Source organism: Entamoeba invadens, assembly GCF_000330505.1.
Source record: "Entamoeba invadens IP1 unplaced genomic scaffold scaff_1105074724605, whole genome shotgun sequence".
NCBI classification, from domain to species: Eukaryota; Evosea; order Mastigamoebida; family Endamoebidae; genus Entamoeba; species Entamoeba invadens.
In genome coordinates this window covers 73,842-93,170 of record NW_004443753.1, presented here as the reverse complement: position 1 = coordinate 93,170, position 19,329 = coordinate 73,842, and the positions used below count along the sequence as shown (strand labels likewise).

Here is a 19,329-nt window from a genome sequence, read left to right as displayed (position 1 = left end):
TAAATTAGACTCTATATCTAAGTAATTTAGGGGCTATGTGATAATACATAAACAACATCTTTTCGATGGAAGGAGCTTTGATCAATATTTTTCCACTTTGGTAGACCGCAATTGTGGAGTTAAAAGTTTCATCGGATATAACTACTGCTGAGTAAAGCTCTGGGTTGTATCTACTTTGCTCTAAGAAGGCAAGATACACCTTCTTCAAGTCGAATCCGAAGTCGAATAACACTTTACCGATCACGCTTTTGATTTTGATTGAGACGTGGTGTGTGTTGTACCCACTTTCATTCAGATGTCGTTTTAATTTCTTCACGACGACTTTAATTTCATTCAGTGATTTCGTACCAACACAGACGACACTTCCATCCTTGTAGAGAGTACATTTCGTATTGTCATATGTATATAAAGAGCACACGTTACTTTCTTCACTCTTCTTAAGACCAAAGATGTTCCCCAAACTGAATGTTGTAGTGATATCAGTGACTCTCGGATGATGTTCCTTAATAACCAAAGGTGTTGGGTTACTTGGGGTAAGAAAGTGTTCCAAAGTCATTGAAACAGTCTAGTTTTCGAGTTATTATTATCAAAGCAAGACACGGTCTTGTTTCCTTCTTGTGTGATTGCAAACAACAAATAACAAAGGAGGAAGGAAACAAAGAAGGCGTTCCTGTAGGGTATAAATAGGGTTTCCGCAACTCGAAAATCTAGAAGGAAATGCCAAAGACTGGATTACAAGCAATTGACCTCACCAACGCAATCGACATCCAAATCGACTGGGTCCACAGCGACCCAGTCGACTTCACCTTTGAAATCCTCGACACCAAAAAAGAGAAACAGCCGGACGCCGTGAATAAGATCGTTGTTGGCGGCTTGTAAATTAATTTATTTCCTTTGTCGTGTCACTTTCCTTGTCATTTAAAACTCAATCGCTTTTCGCTTTCGAAAACAAAAGGCGACCTAACAATTATGATTCCAGTAAACTATTTATAACTGCAATTGTTTATTTTTCGTGTATTATTTTTTATGGTTTTATTACTATATTTTATGGTTTTAAAAAGTGATGAGTTTTTACAATTGTACTATTTTGCAATTATTGACTTTTTCATTATTAATATTATTATTATTAATGATTTTAATGATTCTTTGTTGGAAATTAGTTCTGAAAAATAGTACTTTTTTAACATATGAAATTTTCTATTAATTTGTTATAAATTAATTAATAAGTTTAATACATTTTCATATTTAACTCAACTAAAGACCTTTGTTTTTTTTCGATTTACAATAAAATATGTACTATATATTATTAATAAAACAAATGATAACAAGAAAATCACTTGTATAATTTCAATATTAATAAATTGTATTATAAAATAAGTACCATACCATTCGATACAAAACACTGTGATGAAAGTGAGGCCGTTTACTTTTTCGCAGATTGTTTTGTGAAGAGTGGCGTGTACCTAATTTCGCCACCCTTTTTATGTTCCCGTTTGTGTTTTTCTTCTTTTCTTTTGAGTTTTTTTTGTTCGACTTTTATTTGTTCGAGTTCCATTGCATTTGCTTGAATTTTTTTCGAGTCTTTCTCTCTTTTTTCCTTTTTCTTTGGTGATTGGATAAAATGTGGTTGTGTGAATATCTCTCTCTTTATTGTCCCATCGTCTTCTTCACTTTTTGAAATTTTGATGAACCCGATGTCAACCATTTTCTTCATAGTCAATCTCTTCTCGTAATTCTCTTCTAACATCATCCCCCCACAATTCCCCAATTGGGCATATTCACTCATTGCTGGTAATTCCTCAAAATACTTTGCTCGATACTCCTTCATCTCTCGCCCATTCAATACACACCACAACACACACCCAACACTCCATACATCACTTTTATACGAATACTTCGCCGGTGTACTTCTGACTTCCGGTGCTAAGTAATCGACTGTTCCAACTCCACCTATCGAATTGAATTGACTCTGAGCATCGCACTCTTTTATGCACAACCCAAAGTCCCCAATTTTGCATTGAAAATCAGAACTGACTAAGACGTTCCCACATTTGATGTCTCGGTGGATGTATTTCATCTTCTCCAAATACACTACTCCACCAGCGATGTCTTCTAATACCTTCCGGCACACCGCGTGGTGGACATATTTCCCTATTCTTTCCTGTTGAGAGATATAGCCAAGGAGGGGGTATTCTACATATTCCATAACTAAGTATTGAATGTTCTCCGTTTGAAAGTCGGTGACATATCCTATCATATGGGCGTGTTTGCCTAATGTCTTCATCACTTCAATTTCTCCTTTGAACTTCTTCCCATACGTCTTTTCCATCCCCTCTTTCAAGTGCTTCACTGCATACTGTTTCCCATCAACACGATTATATGTTAACATCACATGCGAGAAACTTCCACTCCCTATATGTCCATTAGGAAGTAATTGTTCCCGAAATTCTATCCCTTTGTTGTACTTCTCCCCACTCACTACATTCATTTCATACTTCACAGTCCTCCCAAGGGTTACTACATCCGTCGATCGAAGTTCTATCGATGTCGTGACAGTCGTAAACACTACTCGGTCGACATCACGAAGTAACAAGCAACCACTCTCGTCGCATTTGTCCATCACTTCGTACCCCTTCCCAACACTCACACTCTTGTCTAATGGTCAACCCCTTCAACTTGTAAATAGTTTGTTTATAGTAAATGTACTATTCAGTTATAATAAAACACACCAGTGAAATACTTCCTCTTAAATAAGGACCCAAACTCGTCAACACGCCGATAGAAACAGACTATTTGTGTCGTTCGTTCCGCCTTTTCCATTGGGTATGTTGGCAATAAACCTTCTTCCTTCATTACTTATTTTATATAGTTCTTTCTTTAGTATAATCCATATCCACTTAATATAAAACCATTTGGGTTCTTTTCCCGCCTTCTTAAGACTTTCAAGTCCTTTTTATTGTAATATTAAAAAAAATGTATTATAAATTATAGTAACAGAAACTATACATTGTTATTAGTGTACTTGAGATGATGTATTAAAACATAAAATATAAAAATGATAATCAATCATGAAAAGGAAACACTCAGAACAACAACTTTTCAATTTCATCACGGACAGTTTCGATGGAATTAGAAAAAGTTCCTTTATCCCCCAACAACGCAACAGCAATAACATCTCTTGACACCCCACACGCACGGCCAAGAGCAGCTTTGGACGACACAAAGACATAAGGGACGTTTTTGTCCTCACACAAGATTGGGATGTGAAGTAAGATTTCAATTGGTTCAGCATCGGCAGCCAAAATAGCGACCTCAGCTCTTCCTCTATTCAATGCCTTTGTCACTTCATTGGCGCCTTTCTTCACAAGTCCTTTTTGATATCCTTGTTGCACAAAATCAATCAATTTGCTCTGAAGTTCTTTAGGAGCTTTTGGGAAGATTTTTGAATTTTGCTCACCGGCGGACTATTCGTCACTTTCATGTCACTTATCATTGTAATGACTCAACCAACAAACCATTTCTATTTGCGTTTCTCAGTTCTCTAAACCCTCTTACGCGTTTTCTTTCAACCCTTCTCAGATTTTTATCTCGTTCCACAAAGTCGCTCTCTTTTATTCATTTACTATAAAACTAATTTAATTAACTATACATATTAATAAAAAAAACAATCATGTGAATTTTGGGAAACCTTACTTTATCTTCGTTTTTGTTTTAAAGCGTAGAATTGGTTGTAATAAAGTAGAATTACAATTTTACTAGAGTTTAAACTATTCTACAAAAAACTATAAAATTATAGTTTTATTAATCACAAAAAACACTTTTAAAAACATTTTCAATTCCTCAAAAGATGAAATTGATGGTTTGTAGATTAGCAAAAACATTTTTAGATTTCTCGAATAAGTCTCTTTGTATAGCGACTCGAGTCAGTGCGGTGCATCCTCTCAAGCAGTCTCTGTGTAGTTTATCGACCGAACTTGGGAAGTTAATTTCCTTCAGCCAACTGCACCTTTCGAAACACTTTCTACCAATCTTCTTCACGCCATTTTCAATAACGATCTTTGTAGCTCGTGATGAAGAAAAAGCCTTTTCTCCTATTACTATAACATTTTTAGGTACAGTGAAAGAGTTAATAGCTGGAGAACATGTGAATTCTTCCAACTTAGTAATAAAAGTTGGTATGACTGGACTCACATGATTCCGTTGTCTTAGAGCGCAGTCGTTATCCGAGAATTCTATCTCCTCGCAGTGGATATTTTGGTCTTCCAGAAATCGTGAAGTGAAGACGTCGACTTTTGCAAAGAACGTCCGACAGTTTGGGATATGAATTTGAGTCAGTGAGTAACACCCATCAATCCAGTGTTGTCCGAGTGTGTTCACACTTGGAGTCATTTCCAATTCTTTCAAGTCATTACATTGATAGAAACAGTAGTCTTCAATTCTAATAACGGATGGGGGTAATATAATCGTTTGGAAGTGGCACCCCGTGAAGCATTGACACAACAGTGACGTGACTTGACTTGGCACTGTCATTTCTTTACATCTCACTTCTGTAAACAATCGCGTCCCAAGTGATGTCACTTCTTTTGGAATAAGTGGAGTGACTCGATAATTAAAGGCTTCGTTGTATATCACCTTTTTCGCTAAGATGGTGTTATCCGTTTTCTTTAAAATCATCAAGTCGGTGTAGTAGAGGGGATACCATATCACCTTATGACTCACTTCCACTTGATACTTAAAGTCTGTTTGGGTATAGAAATGTTGTGTTTCCAATTGAGGGAAGAGTGCCTTGTTCTTGACAGGTATTGGATTATAGTGGAATTGGTCTAAGATGTATTGGTAGTCCTTACACACTGTGATCATATTCAAATAGTCTTCCTTTGTTTTAAAGTACTTCGAGACTATCATCATTGAATATCTATCAAGTCGTTTCTCTGTTTTTAAATATTTCTTAGCTTCGAGCTCATTATATCGACTCTTGTCTTCTTCTTCTGAATCATCTTCCGTTTCCGAAGAGACATCGAAAAGGGTTTTTTCGGTGTTTTGGTAGACATAAGTAGGTGTAGTGGTTTCATTAGAAGAGTAATTGTTTGATGAGAATAGATTACCCATTCCTCTATTCTTTCTTCTTACTGTTCTTTTAAGTTCATATTAAAAAAATTGTATTAAAAATAGTATATTATTAGTAATAAGTATTAAAATAGTATTTGAATAGTAAAAATCGTTTGAAAAAGAACAACTAAAGTGAAAAAGGCTTAACACAATTAGAAGAAGCTTTGAGTCTTTCCTTCAAGGAGCATGTGATTCTCAGCGGGAAGGCCGAGGAGAGCTCTGAAGAGGTTATCCAAGCACTCTCTTTGTTTGAACAAAGCGTTGACTACTGGGGTTCCTTTTGGTACGACTGGGGCCTTAAGGAGATAAGACAAGAATGACATAACTGCATTGAAATGGCTGAATTCCTTTCCTTCGACTGAGTAAGTGATTCTCGTCATGAACTCCATCAAGACAGCCAAGTCGATCATCAATGGTGCGGCCAATAATGAGTCTTCGCATGTGTTGTGTAAAGCGATGGTGTTATGTCCACCAAGGAAGATTTCACTGGTGTACTCATCCATAGCTCTCTTAGAGTCTCCGACGTATGGGACATACTTAATGACAATGACGTGGTCGGGATGTTCACCCTTCTTATACATAATAGTGTTCGACTTGACAACATCAGAGACGACATTTGATTTTGAGATTTCCTTTGATCTGAATTGGTTTGGCGAGCTCAAGTTCTTTCCGTCGTTATTTCCAAGGTGGTTGTATGAGACAATTGATTGCAACTTGAGTCCAGAAGAGACCAAGAAGTCAGCAAGAACTGACTTGATTTTAGTCTGTCCAGTCTTGAAATCGTCACCCATCACGGCGCCGTTGTGCTTCTCAGCAAGTTCGATGACACCTGGAACCAAAGTGTTTTGTGGGGAGCCGTTGACGAACGGGCATCCTTCCAAGATAGCAGCGGTCGCAAAGATAGTTGATGGTGAGACTTCCTCTTCGTCGTTAGCAATAGCTTTCAACAAGTTATCAGCAGTATCATTCAAGCCAGCCTTCAACTCGACGTATCTTTCAGTGGTGGCAGTCCACAAGATAACAACTCTGTCAAGACCATGGGCCGCTTTGAAGTCTCTAATGTTCTTTCTGACGGTGTCCAAGTGATTTTGTTTATTGCCTGGGATGACGTTGTCGGCTCTGTCGTCTTGGTTAGCGGCAATATAGGACTTGTAGTAGATAGATGGTAATGGGACCCAATCTTTAATGTATGGGTACAATTGCTTCTGCAAGTCATAGTCGACGACTTGAGCTCTCTTAAGAGCATCAGCCATATTAGTCTTAGAGATATCCCATCCACCAAGGACAATATCGTCTGGGCAGACCATTGGGAGGATCTCTTTGTATGGGGCATAGATTTCTTCACCTTCAGTTGTGATACCAAGTCTCATAGTAGCGCTCTGGGTGTATGAGCCATAATAGTTTGGTTCATGGACACCTCTCTTGTCGGTCCAGCAAAGGTGATGCTTGTTGGCCAAAATACCAGCAGTGACAGTGGTACCATTGTTTCCACCCCATCCAATCATCATAAGGCCCATCTTGGGAACCTTCTTGTTAACCTTGAACTTGTAGTCCTGTGATTTTGGAGTGCAGACTACACCTTCTGGTTTGACTTCGACTTGGGTGGTTTCGTATTTGAAATCCGCCTCGATGAAGTCAGCAGTTGAGTGACTCTTGGTGGTGTTGAATGTGTAGGCCATGTGATGTGAATTTTCAGATGCAAGACATGACTTATATACCTCGTGGAATTATGAAGTGGAGACTTCTTTTGCTTCGACATCAAAACGCGCACCCACGTGGGCGTTTCATTCATTAAACTTTAACACGAGAAGACGAATTACTAAATAACGTTTGCAACACCAATTCTATACTAATAGTTAATTAAACTATACAATTTGTTATTGGTCAATTGTTGTAAATTTTATATTTTAGGTATTGTAAGTGTACATTAGAGTGCACTGTCGCACTTTTTGACTAAGTTTTTTCGTATTTTTCTTGGGGAGTTGGAATTGAAAAGACCTTTTTTATTCGACTAAAAAATCCAATTATTGATAAACAGACTTGCACCGCAAGTGACCAAAATTTTCTTAGAAATAAAAACAGTTTTCAAAGAAATTTCTTACTCAATTGTGGAATCTCTCAAAACCTCGGTGTGATTTTCATCGACTTTTTATGTGCAGGAATAGCAACATCCCCGCCCATTTTCAGCCAATCAGATCAAAAGTCTTCTTATTTTCGATCAACAAAATGATATAATTTGTCTTCATGACAATGTTCATATGGCTTGAATTTGCTGAGAATTTTTATTTTTTAAAATACCACATTTTAGTTGTAAACATTCGGGAAATAATATTAAAAGTCATTTGATTCAATTTATGAGTGACAAAATGCGCTTTATTCTCAAAATTTTGCTATTTTATTAATATTGTATACACGTCATCATACGTAACCCAATTTATTACAGATAAAAAATGCAATTAATGTACTTTTATTTTTGACCAATCAGTTCGCTAAATCTGGTATTTAATTAGTTTTGTAGTTCGTTTATTATTATCGTTTTTCTTTGGTGATTCATCGAATGTTTGGTTATTTGATGATAACGAATGGATATTTTATAAAAAATTCCAGTTATTTTAGTATATAATTGATTTATATAATGGGGAGTTTCGCAAACTATTCTTTTTGGTAAAAAGAACTAAAGATTTTGTTTTTTTGGTTTGTATTATTTTAGTTTCTAAATTCATCCCATAGTTTTGGGGAAATACGAATATAAAATATACAATATTGAAGTAATACAAAAACAACTAATAATATCGTTTTAAATCGAAAAAAATTAAAAAATATTTGTTTAATTATTATTTTTTTCTTTTTTTGAAGTGGTAATATGAATTATATTTTATAGTTTTTTTATACAACAAATATCATACTTTTTCTAATTTTAATTATTAATAAATATTAATGACAATAAAAATTAACAATAAAAAATTTAATAAAACAAATTAGTTGTTTTATTATTATTTATAATAATTATGGTATGACCAGATATACATTTTAATTATTGAACCAAAACTATATTTTTATTAAACCAAACTACATATTGGTTTGTATTTAATACTTAATTCAACAATTACAATGTAATTTCTAAAAACTAACATTTTAAAAAGAAAAAAACAAATAACTTACTCTGGTCTTGTCTTTCCCACCAAGGCACCTTTCATCTTGTGCAACGATGGTTTGGGAAGTTTGGACATGTTTCTGATCACCGAGTCATCGAACACCTTAACATCTTTTTTGACAACAGCACCACCAAACATTTCTCTGAGAAATGCAAATGAGTTTTCTTCATCTATTTCGTCCTGCTTCTCTTGTTCGGCCTCGTCTTTCAGGAACAGGTGCATATCTGTAAACATATATCTCAAAGACGTGTAATCGTTGTCGTTTATTTGGTAAGTTTCTCTCTTATAGTCATTTCCAAACATATACCTTAGCGACCCTATTATATTGTCCATTTCAGTGTCTCTGACAATGAAAGGCTGCGAATCGGCCTTTTCATTCTTCACTCCAGTCTGCTTATTTGTTGAAAATACTCTTTCGACTGCATGTGCGACACCTACAAGCGCCTTCTTCAAAGACTTGCAATTTGTTTCCATTGGTTTTTCTCTCTGTTTTCAAGTCTTAAACACTCTTTCGTTCTTCCATCTCAATCACAGCCTTTTATTAACTCACTCAAAATGATCTCGTTTATTCTACAATAAAAATATATAATAAAATATAGAAAAAAAAACTTGCCAATAAAATAACACAAAACACTCAATACAAAAAAGTTGGAATAACGAGACAAATAAGTCAGGAATTTACTGGAAATTTAAAAGATGCACGTCCTTAATAAGAACATGTTATGTGCTGAAGTCATAATAAACTTCGTTGGGATCGATTGTTGTGTTGAATGTAATTGTGTTTCTGGTGACATCACTGATGAAGCTTAGCATCCTCAACGCCATGAAGTCATCCTCTGTCGTTGAAACATACGTCTTAGTTGGGGTGAGTTTATTCACATCGGGAAGTGTTGTGGTGATCACGACGCCCATGTCTCAACTGTGAATAATTCGAGTGATGTTTTTTTATTTCACAAACCAAAGTAAAATAGTTTTGTTTCCTTATCGCATTCATCCTGTTTTGCCATCTTTTCGTTTTTTATTTAATTTTTATCCTCAGTTTCTTTTCCCATCTAACTTTTTCAGTATTTCTAATACCACCAATTATTCACCTTTTTTTTCTTCACTTTTGTTTCCCGTTTTGTTTTGATTTAAATGGCTTCTATTATTTTTTTTGTTTTTGTCGCAAAGTTTTGTATTTTTGGACAATAATGAATGCAGTTTTTGATTATTTTGGTGTTTTTCCCGTTTTTTTCATATGTTTTCTTCAAATAATTAGTTTCGTTTTTTTAAATAAAAAGTGATATATTTAAATGTAGTTTTGGGACCATTGAATTAAAACAACTTTTATTTAATTATATATTAGACTAAAAAATAATTTAAACAACTACACTTAGTTTTATTTTTACAATAAAATCAAAAGTACTTTCCCTTCATTTTATTTATTTATATATTTTAGTTAATTCACAAATTATTATAATAAAAAATTGGGTAGTCATTCCCTCCAAAAACAAAAATAAAAAAAAGTAAGAAAATTTTGTTAAGATTGATTAACAATTTGTTAAAAACAATATTGAGTATTTTTAGAAAAAATTGTTATTATTAGAAGTTAATAAATGATAACATAATAGAGTAAGTCTAAGAACGTTGTCTTTTTGACAAAAAATAATTGATTTTTGTTTAAAAAAAAACGGGAATTAGGTAAAAATGAGAAAAACTGGGAAAAATATTGAAACAATGGTATTTGGGTTTTTCAAAAAATTTCCCGAAATATTCCATTTATAATGGTTTAAAAATCTGCAGACAAGGTGACAGACCAGACAAAGTTTAGCAAATGACTCTATATTTAAAATAAATAAAAAATTTACTTTGAAAATTTGGTTAAGCCCAATTTTATAAGCTTCTGTGCTTAAATATAATTTCAACTTTTATATTCTTGTATTTCTGTAGTATACAGATAATGGCGATTATCAATAATTCGTTTTTTGTTATTCGCATTCTCCACAATCTGTCATGGATTGTCTTAATACACACCACAGAGAATTAGCTATTATCTGTGAATTTGTAAACTGAAAGTATTTTTATTATAATAATTAAACCATTGTTTTACTATTTATTATAATACAAAACATTATGTATTTTATGGGCTTTTCGCCTGAGAATTAAATTTTCAAAAATTAGTATTGAAAAATGCTAACAAAACGGGAAAGATAAATTTACCCGTTTTATTAGTGTTTTTCAATACTAATTTTTGATAATTAAAAACTCGGGCGCGAAGCCTAGTATTTTAAATAGTTAACTACCACAAATGTGATTATTCATTATAAGCAAGAATTCGGAACTTGAATAAAATTTAAATGAACTTTGGTTTGTTTTATTTTAGTAAGTACGTTTTTATCTTCAGTAATTTTATTGATGCCATGCTCAGCCACCATTATCTGTTGTGATCATTGTGCAGGGATAACATCGGTTTAGTTTAAATTACTTGTCTTGGAACAATTCGAGACAAAGTTTCCAATTGGATTGTGACCAATAACGGTCAACTTCTGGTACTACGAAGTATTCAATCAACTCCAAAGTGAAAATATTACCGGCTTTATGGAGCATACGACTTGCCTCCTTAAACGAAACAAATATAAGTTTTATCCGATACAAATGAAAATCAATGACACTTGAACTTTTGAACGAGGCTACTTTTTCTTTATTCTTTTTATTTGATTTCATGATTTCCAAAACTTTCTTTATGTGATAAATTAATTGCACACCAGTTGGTTTTCTTTGGAGTATTAGACGTTCTCAATAAATTGCAAAGCCATCCATCCATCTGTCTAGCTTATCTTTTAAATAAAATCACCGAAACATTTTTGGAATCCGTCTTCATGTTCAACTATGTGGGTCATTATTGAAAGCAGCGACATTTCTTCGATTGTTGTTGAAACTCTTGAATTTGGAGATTACTTGGAAACACCAAATAAGCACAAATCCAATGGTTGGACAAGATAACTCGAATAAGGCACACAACAATAAAAAAGATTTGCAAACTTAATCATTTCATTGTTAATATGACAATAGTATATATACAGTCGAATTGGGTCTACTTGTGACAGTATTTTTATGAAAGTGATATGATTTTTAAAAAATGTACACCATTTTTGATAAAAATGATGAATTAATTAAGAAGTGATAGTAATTTGTTTGAAAAATTATGAGTATTTTTTTATTAAAGTGATGAATAATCGTAAAAATGATGATTTATAGTAAAAAAATGATGGGAAATTAAATCAAAAGTGATGGATTTTTCTCAGAAATGATGCAATCTATAAGAAAGTGACCAATAATAATTTAAAAAAGTTTATGATTGTTAACACAGTAGTATATAAATTATGTGGATTTAGGGTGTACCCTCATTTTCTCATAATTTTAACTAAAATCGCGAGGGGACGCGTAATCTGCATTTTCACAAATTTCGGGATTTATTTTTAACAAATTATTTGAACTATTTTTTTAAAATATTTTATTTTTTTATTTCCCTAAAATGAACACTGATAAAGATCAATATAGAATTAAGAATTTTTACAATTTTACTATTACTTATTCTGAAGAAGATTTTTTAAACTGTTTCACCATTAAAGCTGGAACTATTAAGGCTGCTTCTACTAAAATAAATAATAAAAATGTAGAAAAGAATTAATTGCAATGGACATTGAAACAAGAGATTTATATTTACAATACAAAGCAAAATTGGAAGATCAATTAAAAAGAATGAAAGATAATAAGAAAAGTACTATTAAATTAGAACAACCATTTTTAGCAAAAGTTTTTGATAAATTAAACAAAACTGATAAACAAACTTTTGGTTAAATTAATAAAAAAGCAACATTAATTAAAGATTTAGATGAAGAAAAAATTCAAAAAGATCTTGATAAAAAGAATTTAGAATGGAGTTTAAATAATATTTCATTTGACGGTGTTAAAGATAATGATGATTTAATCAGAGAAGATATGTATCAAAAATTTGAAGAAGAATTAAGAATTAACGATGAAAGGAAGAAATATTTTAAAGAATTGAAAGAAAAAGAACAATACGAAAACAATATGGAAGAATATAAAGATATGATTGAAGAAAATGAAGATCATACTGAAATTAAAACTAAAGTAACTTATGATAGAGCTAATAAAACAATTAAAGCAGATTTTAGATGTGGTTTTAGAGAAAAATTAAGAAGAATTCAATTGGTGAGAGTGTATTTTAACGATTTAATTAAATCCATTCCTTCTACTACTGAAATAGTTTATAACTATTACCTTAGTCAAGATGGATGGAAATCTTAAATGTTAAATACTCAAGACGCCATTGATGAATTTCTTAATTCTGTTTCTGAAGAATCCATGGGTTTTATCAATAAACAAGAAGTAAATGCTTCTATCGATTCTACTTTTTATGTTCAACAAACTATTCCCGAACCATTATTCATATTAGAATTGAAAATTTCTCCTTATCATTATACTGAAGATCTTATTCATCAATATAAAATTACCGTCGGAAGCTTTTTTCCTTATCATTATAAACCAGAATTTGAAATATTTGATCAATATCTTGCTAAAGCACAAATATTCAGTTCATTGTTTAATGAAAATGGAAAGGTTAGATCAGAATTTGATTTAAATTGTTTCACTTATGCTTTAAAACAAGCTAATGTCGATGATGAAACTTTAGAATTAGTATTAATTCATTGTAGAGGTCGTTATCAAAAAGCTAAATTATTAGATGAATTGTGTAAATCGGCTCATATTTGAATTAGAATTGATAAAGAGAATACCGATAAATCAAACAAACATAAGAATAGAAAAATAGATTATTATGGATGTGAACTCAAAGATGCTAAATATAATTTAGAAATGTTTTTATATAGAGATTCATGAATGAAAGGCGATCAATATATTTTGAATATTGATATTCCAATTACTCCATTTTATCTTAAAAATAGAGAAGAAATTAATAATTGGGCTATTACTCATAATAAAAGTATAGAATCTATGTTCAATAAGCAACGTTATAATAAAAAGAAACAATGTTATTATGTTAAACCAGGAGCTAAAACTACTATCAAGTTATCTGATCTTATTCTTTATATTAGAGATCACAATGGATTTGAACCATATACTCTATCTGATGTTTTACATTTGAAATCGGATTTATCTGAATATGTATTTCAATCATTAAATACACTTGAATATTTACCTTTTGAAACAAGAAATATTGAAATAAAAGAAAATAAACGTAAAGAAGTAGATCATTCTTATTGGTACGCTGATTTTGAAGCTAGTACACAAGGATATCATAATCCATATTGTGTTTGTTATTCTAAAAGAGGGGAAGATAAGATTTATAATAAATACGGAAAAGATTGTGCTTATGATTTCTTATGTGATTTACCTCATAATGCTGTTTGTTATTTTCATAATCTTAAATATGATGGTTCATTCCTTTCTAGATATGGAGTTAATAGATGTATTAAGAAATCAGGTAAAATCATGCAAATGACTCTTAAATTCAAAGGCAAACAATTAATTTTTAAAGATTCTTATGCTTTAATTTCAACTAGTTTAGCATCTTTTCCAAAGATGTTTGGTTTATCTAATATTCAAAAAGAGATCTATCCATATAATTATTATAATAAGGATAATATTGAAAATAATATTGGTACTATATTAAAAGCCGACAAATATGAAATTAATAAATGGAGTAAAGAACAGTTTAAACTAAACTTGGGCCACAAAGTCCGACACGTTATAACAGTATTTTTTTCTTTTGTTTTTCGGGATATTAATATATTTTGTCGAAAATTATACCTGTTTTACTTATCATAATTTTCCCTTATTTCGATTTTTTGCGTCTTTTTTTTCAATTTATATTTTTCAACTTACACTACAATTTCCTTATTTCAAAATCATAAATTATTTTGGTTTATTAAACATGAAATATCAATTTCATACCCAAATTGTATTTTAAAATGACGAATTAAATCTTTATTAAAAACAATTAACAAAATAAAAATAAAATTAGTTTTTTTTAATTCGTCGTTTTGTACAATAACAACTAAAAACTTGACTTCATTATAATTTTAATATTAATTAAAACTATAAAAAGAATCAAATTTAAATAAAAACACATGAAATTAATTAAAACATGACATATCACAAAACAATTTTAATTTTTGTTGTGTAGAAAATATTAATATTTAAATAATATATAAATGTAAATATATAATAAACAATTAATTTTGTTTTTATAAATAAAATATTGTCGTTTAATATTTGATTCGGAATAAATAACACCAAATTTATTCAAAATGATACATTGGTTTTTGTACAAAATAGTCACACCAAAAATGAATTATGAATAAATGTTTTTTCTTATATTATATATAATTATTTCAAAATGAATTATTATTAGTTTTGTTAAAAAAACATATAAAAAATTGCAAAATCAATGACTATTTCAATCCAAGAAGCTGTAACAATAATGAAAGTTGTTGGTGAAATACGTTTAAATTTGCTTCCAGATGAATTTATGTCTCAAATAATCGGTGATGAAATGTTTGATGAACGTATTAAAGATATCGTTGGAGATCAAAAATATTCTGTTTTGGCAGCAATGCAGTCAAACCCCAAAGCAACAATGTAATTAAAAACAAACTTAATTGTTGGTGGAACTGCAATACAGATATCATTTAACGTGGATCCTGATGTTTATAATAAATTATTTCCTGAATCTCAATATTTATTACAACGACCAATTTTAACAGTAAATTCTGATTACATACCGAAAATAAATGAAAAACTTGATGAAATAATTCAAACATTAAATATAACAAATAACAACACATGTTTGATGCCTCTACTTGAAACAAATGAAATATATCTTAATCCGATAAAAATAAAAGAAGAAAATCTTCTTGTTTGTTTCAAAAACCACGTATACACTCCATTTTTAATACAACAATTATTTCGAAAAAACAACATAATTCCTCCAGGTAAAGGAAAAATATATCGATGTATCAAACCATTTAAAATGGGAAATTCATTAGTAACTCCAAAAATGGGACGTCCAAAAATACCCATTTTTATCAAAGAAAATATAATAAAAAGAACTAGACGCCAACCGAACGAATCTGGATCAACATGTGCAAAAAAACTTAAACGTTTTTGGCATTAAAAAAATTTCTAAAACTGAAGTAAATCTTATTCGAAAAGCACATCATTTCAAATATACACAAAAAATTAAAGAACAATTTTTGTCTCATAAAAAGATTCAAGATAGAAAATCATTTGTAGATAGTGAACTTAAAAGAATAATGAAAGAAAAAAATAATAATATAAACAAACTTGGACATAGACATTTACCAATTTTATTTTCAGATGAGTGTCGTTTCTGTTTCCAAAATGATGCCCGAAACAACAAAGTTTGGATAGAAAGAGGATGTTTAAATAAAAAGTGTATACTTCATATGCCAAAACATACAACAAGTGCAATGGTATGGGGAGTTATCGGTGTTGGGTTTAAAAGTGAGTTGATTCATTTTGACAAAAATGTTACATCACAAACTTACATCAATTTCCTTAAAACCAGTGGAGCACTGATTGAAATGAAAAAATATCGTAAAAAATTTCTTTCTATGCAAGATGGTGCCACTCCTCACACCACAAAAATACCTGTTGTTTTTTCGAAAAAGAAAAAATAAAATTGTTAAAAAAATTGGCCTGGAAATTCGCCCGACCTGAATCCCATTGAACAAATTTGGTCTATCATAAAGAGAAAAATTAATTTGACTATTGATATGGGAAAATATGAAGTATTTGAAGAAGTGAAAAAAGTTTGGAATTCAATTTCACAAACAACAGTTGATCGACTCGTTTTATCATATGAATAGCGCTTATTGTTATGCAAAAAGGAGAATTATCAATCAATTGCAAAAAACTGTGGAAATGTCATAACTTGATACATTAATAACTTTTAAATAGTTTTTAATAACTTATAAAATTCGTTATAATTACACTTTTTATAATAACATATATATATTAAAAAAATAATTATTAACAAAAAATATTTTTGTTATAAAACATTTTCATTTTAAAACTGTGTAGTTACAGAGTAATTATTTGTGAAAACATTGAATGTTTTAATAGATGTTTTTGTGGGAATCATTAAAATATTTAAAATAAAAAAACACATCAAAAATAAAATAAAAACAGAAATGTTCATAACATTTAGCAAATTTCCCATTATTTTTCGACGAAAATGATATATTATTTAAATAAACAATCGAAAAAATAACAAAAAAATAAGTCCGAAAGTCCGACACGTCGGACTTTGTGTCCGGAGTTTATTTATTGAAAATATTGATTCTATTGAAAATTGTCTTATTGATGAATTTAAATTCGATATGAAAGCTTATTGTGTATTCTATTGTAATCAAGATGTTAGAATCTTAAAACAAGGTCATTCTAAATTTAGAGATATGTGTTTAGAATATTTAAATATTGATGTTGATAAAGTAATATCAGCAGCTTCTTTAGCTAATACTTACTTTAAGCATAACGTTTATTCAAAAATAGATAATTTAAAAGAATATGGAGGAAAAGTTAGAGAATTTATTCAAGGAGCTATTTATGGAGGAAGATGTATGACTAGAGATAATAAAAATGGTATGTAAATGATGAATTATATGATTATGATGCTTGCTCATTATAGACTTCAGCTATTAATAGATTAAAATTAGCAACAGGTTCTCCAATTGTTATTACTAAAAATATGTTAATTAATGATTATTTACTTAATCACCTTATGGATGAACAACAATTAGAACCTACTGAAAGTAAATTTATTTCTGCTTTTATTGTTGATATTGAAATTACTAAAGTAAATAAGAAATTACATTTTCCATTAATTGTTAAAAAAGATAAAACTGGTAATCATAATACTAATGAACCTTGTATTATGAGAGTTGATAATATATTATTAGAAAATCTTATTAAATTTCAACGGATTGAATATAAAATAATTAGAGGCTATTATTGGACTTGTAATAAGTCTGATTTATTATCTAACGAGATGTCTAAATTGTATAATTTAAGAAGAGATTTTAAGAAACAAGGTAATCCAGTTCAAGAAGTATTTAAATCAATTATGAATTCATCATATGGTAAAACTATTCAAAAACCAATTAAATCTGATCTTGTATATAAACAAATATCTGTTAAAAATATTAAAGGAGATATTCAATACGATGCTGATAGATATTTAAGAAAGAATTCATTATTAGTTAAATCATTTTATGATGTTGCTGAAAATATAAGATGCTTTGAATGTAATAAAAGTTTTGATGATTTCTTTGTTCCAAATCTTATTGGCGTTCAAACTCTTACTATGTCAAAACGAATTATGAATGAAGTTATGTGTTTAGCAGAAGATTTAAATATTCCAATTTATTATCAAGATACTGATTCAATGCATATTTTAAAATCAATACTTAGTGAATTAGAAAATGAATATTTTAATAAATATAATAGAGTACTTAGAGGTTCTAATATTGGTCAATTTCATCCAGATTTTGATGAATTAACTGGTTATGTTACTAGTATTGAATCTTATTTCTTGGGTAAAAAGGCTTATTGTGATAAATTAACTAATGAAAATAATGAAATAGAATATCATCTTAGATTAAAAGGTATTCCTAATAATTTATTAAATTGTCAATATGATGATCCATTAAAATTATATAAGAAACTATATGATGGAGAATCGTTTAATTTTAATCTTTTACAACTTAGACCATCATTTGAATTTACTAAAGATTTTATAATTAAATCGAGATCTCAATTCTGTAGAAATATTAAATTTAATACTGAATTGGGTTCGTTTTAATAATTTTAAATGTCTTTAAATAAAGAACAAGAATTAACTAAATTTTATAATAATTATAAAGATAAAGTAACATATGCATATAATAATAGAGATAGATTATATGGAATTAATCCTGATCATGGTTCTAAAAGAATTTTAAAAATTTTTTATTCAAGTATTTATAATTATTTTAATATCACTAATAATAGAACACAAAAATTATTAGATGATATATATGATATATACATTAATAATGCACTAAGTATAAAGTCAAGTATATCTAAAATGCAAGTACTTACAGGTGCACATGAAGTTAAAAAAAAGATACAAATACACCTAAACCAGAAGTTAAAGAAGATAAAGAAATTAAATATTCGCCTGAAATTCAATTAAATGCTGAATTAAGACCTCAACCATCAATTCAACCACATGGTACAATTACTTCCATAGCTACTTATCCACCAACTAATTATTTTAAGAAAGATAGAACAATAAAACAATTATTTAATGTAGACATGAATCAACATGTTCCATCATTAGCTAAAAATATATATACTTATTTCAATAACAAAGATATAATTTATGCTAATAATTTTAAACCATCTCCACCCAAATATTCATTTTATAATAAAAATTTTGCTTATAAATTTGTTGCAATATCAAATACTTATATGTTTGATATATTGTATTTCTTTGATAAAGATAAGAGAGTAACTCAACAAAAATATGATAAACCATCTGTAAAAATAAATTTTGATCACAGAGTTCATAAAAATAATCCATTACAACCATACCTAATAGGTATAAATGTGAATACAAGATATGGGTATGTTATTTCTATTAAAGATAAAACTGCATCATCAATTATAAATGGGTTTGAAGAATTATTTGAACAAGGATTAAAAATGACAAATTTAATATTTGATGGAGAACGAGGTATATCATCAAATGATTTTGCTGATTATATTAATTCTAAGAACATTAAATTATTTGTTACAGCAACAAAAATTCATACTTCTACAGCTCTCATTGATAGATTATGTAGAACCATAAGAGATTTATATGTCAAATATTATATTTTAAATGATGATGAATTTAAAAATATAATTAATTCTATATCATTTCAAAACATGAAAAGAAAAGAATTACTCCAATACATGACTAAAATACGTAAATTAT

General features: G+C 29.8%; 7 protein-coding genes across 7 annotated transcripts; 1 reads left to right on the top strand and 6 right to left on the bottom strand.

The window, feature by feature from the left end:
- Positions 1-4: 4 nt before the first annotated feature.
- On the bottom strand, positions 5-556 carry EIN_497900 (TATA-box-binding protein, putative; the record flags this gene model as incomplete). Its single annotated transcript, XM_004261333.1, has 1 exon — positions 5-556. One exon carries the CDS (start codon positions 554-556, stop codon positions 5-7), a length of 552 nt encoding a protein of 183 aa, XP_004261381.1.
- Positions 557-1,423: 867 nt separating this feature from the next.
- On the bottom strand, positions 1,424-2,853 carry EIN_497890 (tyrosine protein kinase TXK, putative; the record flags this gene model as incomplete). The annotated part of the gene is made up of 2 exons (XM_004261332.1): positions 1,424-2,655; positions 2,730-2,853. The coding sequence occupies 2 exons, from the start codon at positions 2,851-2,853 to the stop codon at positions 1,424-1,426; spliced, it is 1,356 nt and encodes a 451-aa protein (XP_004261380.1).
- Positions 2,854-3,083: 230 nt separating this feature from the next.
- Positions 3,084-3,518, bottom strand: EIN_497880 (ribosomal protein l7ae, putative; the record flags this gene model as incomplete). The annotated part of the gene is made up of 2 exons (XM_004261331.1): positions 3,084-3,464; positions 3,516-3,518. The coding sequence occupies 2 exons, from the start codon at positions 3,516-3,518 to the stop codon at positions 3,084-3,086; spliced, it is 384 nt and encodes a 127-aa protein (XP_004261379.1).
- Positions 3,519-3,840: 322 nt separating this feature from the next.
- On the bottom strand, positions 3,841-5,109 carry EIN_497870 (hypothetical protein; the record flags this gene model as incomplete). Its single annotated transcript, XM_004261330.1, has 1 exon — positions 3,841-5,109. The coding sequence occupies one exon, from the start codon at positions 5,107-5,109 to the stop codon at positions 3,841-3,843; it is 1,269 nt and encodes a 422-aa protein (XP_004261378.1).
- Positions 5,110-5,261: 152 nt separating this feature from the next.
- Positions 5,262-6,788, bottom strand: EIN_497860 (inositol-3-phosphate synthase, putative; the record flags this gene model as incomplete). Its single annotated transcript, XM_004261329.1, has 1 exon — positions 5,262-6,788. The coding sequence occupies one exon, from the start codon at positions 6,786-6,788 to the stop codon at positions 5,262-5,264; it is 1,527 nt and encodes a 508-aa protein (XP_004261377.1).
- Positions 6,789-8,267: 1,479 nt separating this feature from the next.
- On the bottom strand, positions 8,268-8,738 carry EIN_497850 (hypothetical protein; the record flags this gene model as incomplete). Its single annotated transcript, XM_004261328.1, has 1 exon — positions 8,268-8,738. One exon carries the CDS (start codon positions 8,736-8,738, stop codon positions 8,268-8,270), a length of 471 nt encoding a protein of 156 aa, XP_004261376.1.
- Positions 8,739-16,690: 7,952 nt separating this feature from the next.
- Positions 16,691-19,329, top strand: EIN_497840 (hypothetical protein; the record flags this gene model as incomplete). Its single annotated transcript, XM_004261327.1, has 4 exons — positions 16,691-16,952; positions 17,027-18,160; positions 18,263-18,325; positions 18,475-19,329. Coding segments are annotated over 4 exons (2,314 nt in total), but the record flags the coding sequence as incomplete, so codon positions are not given.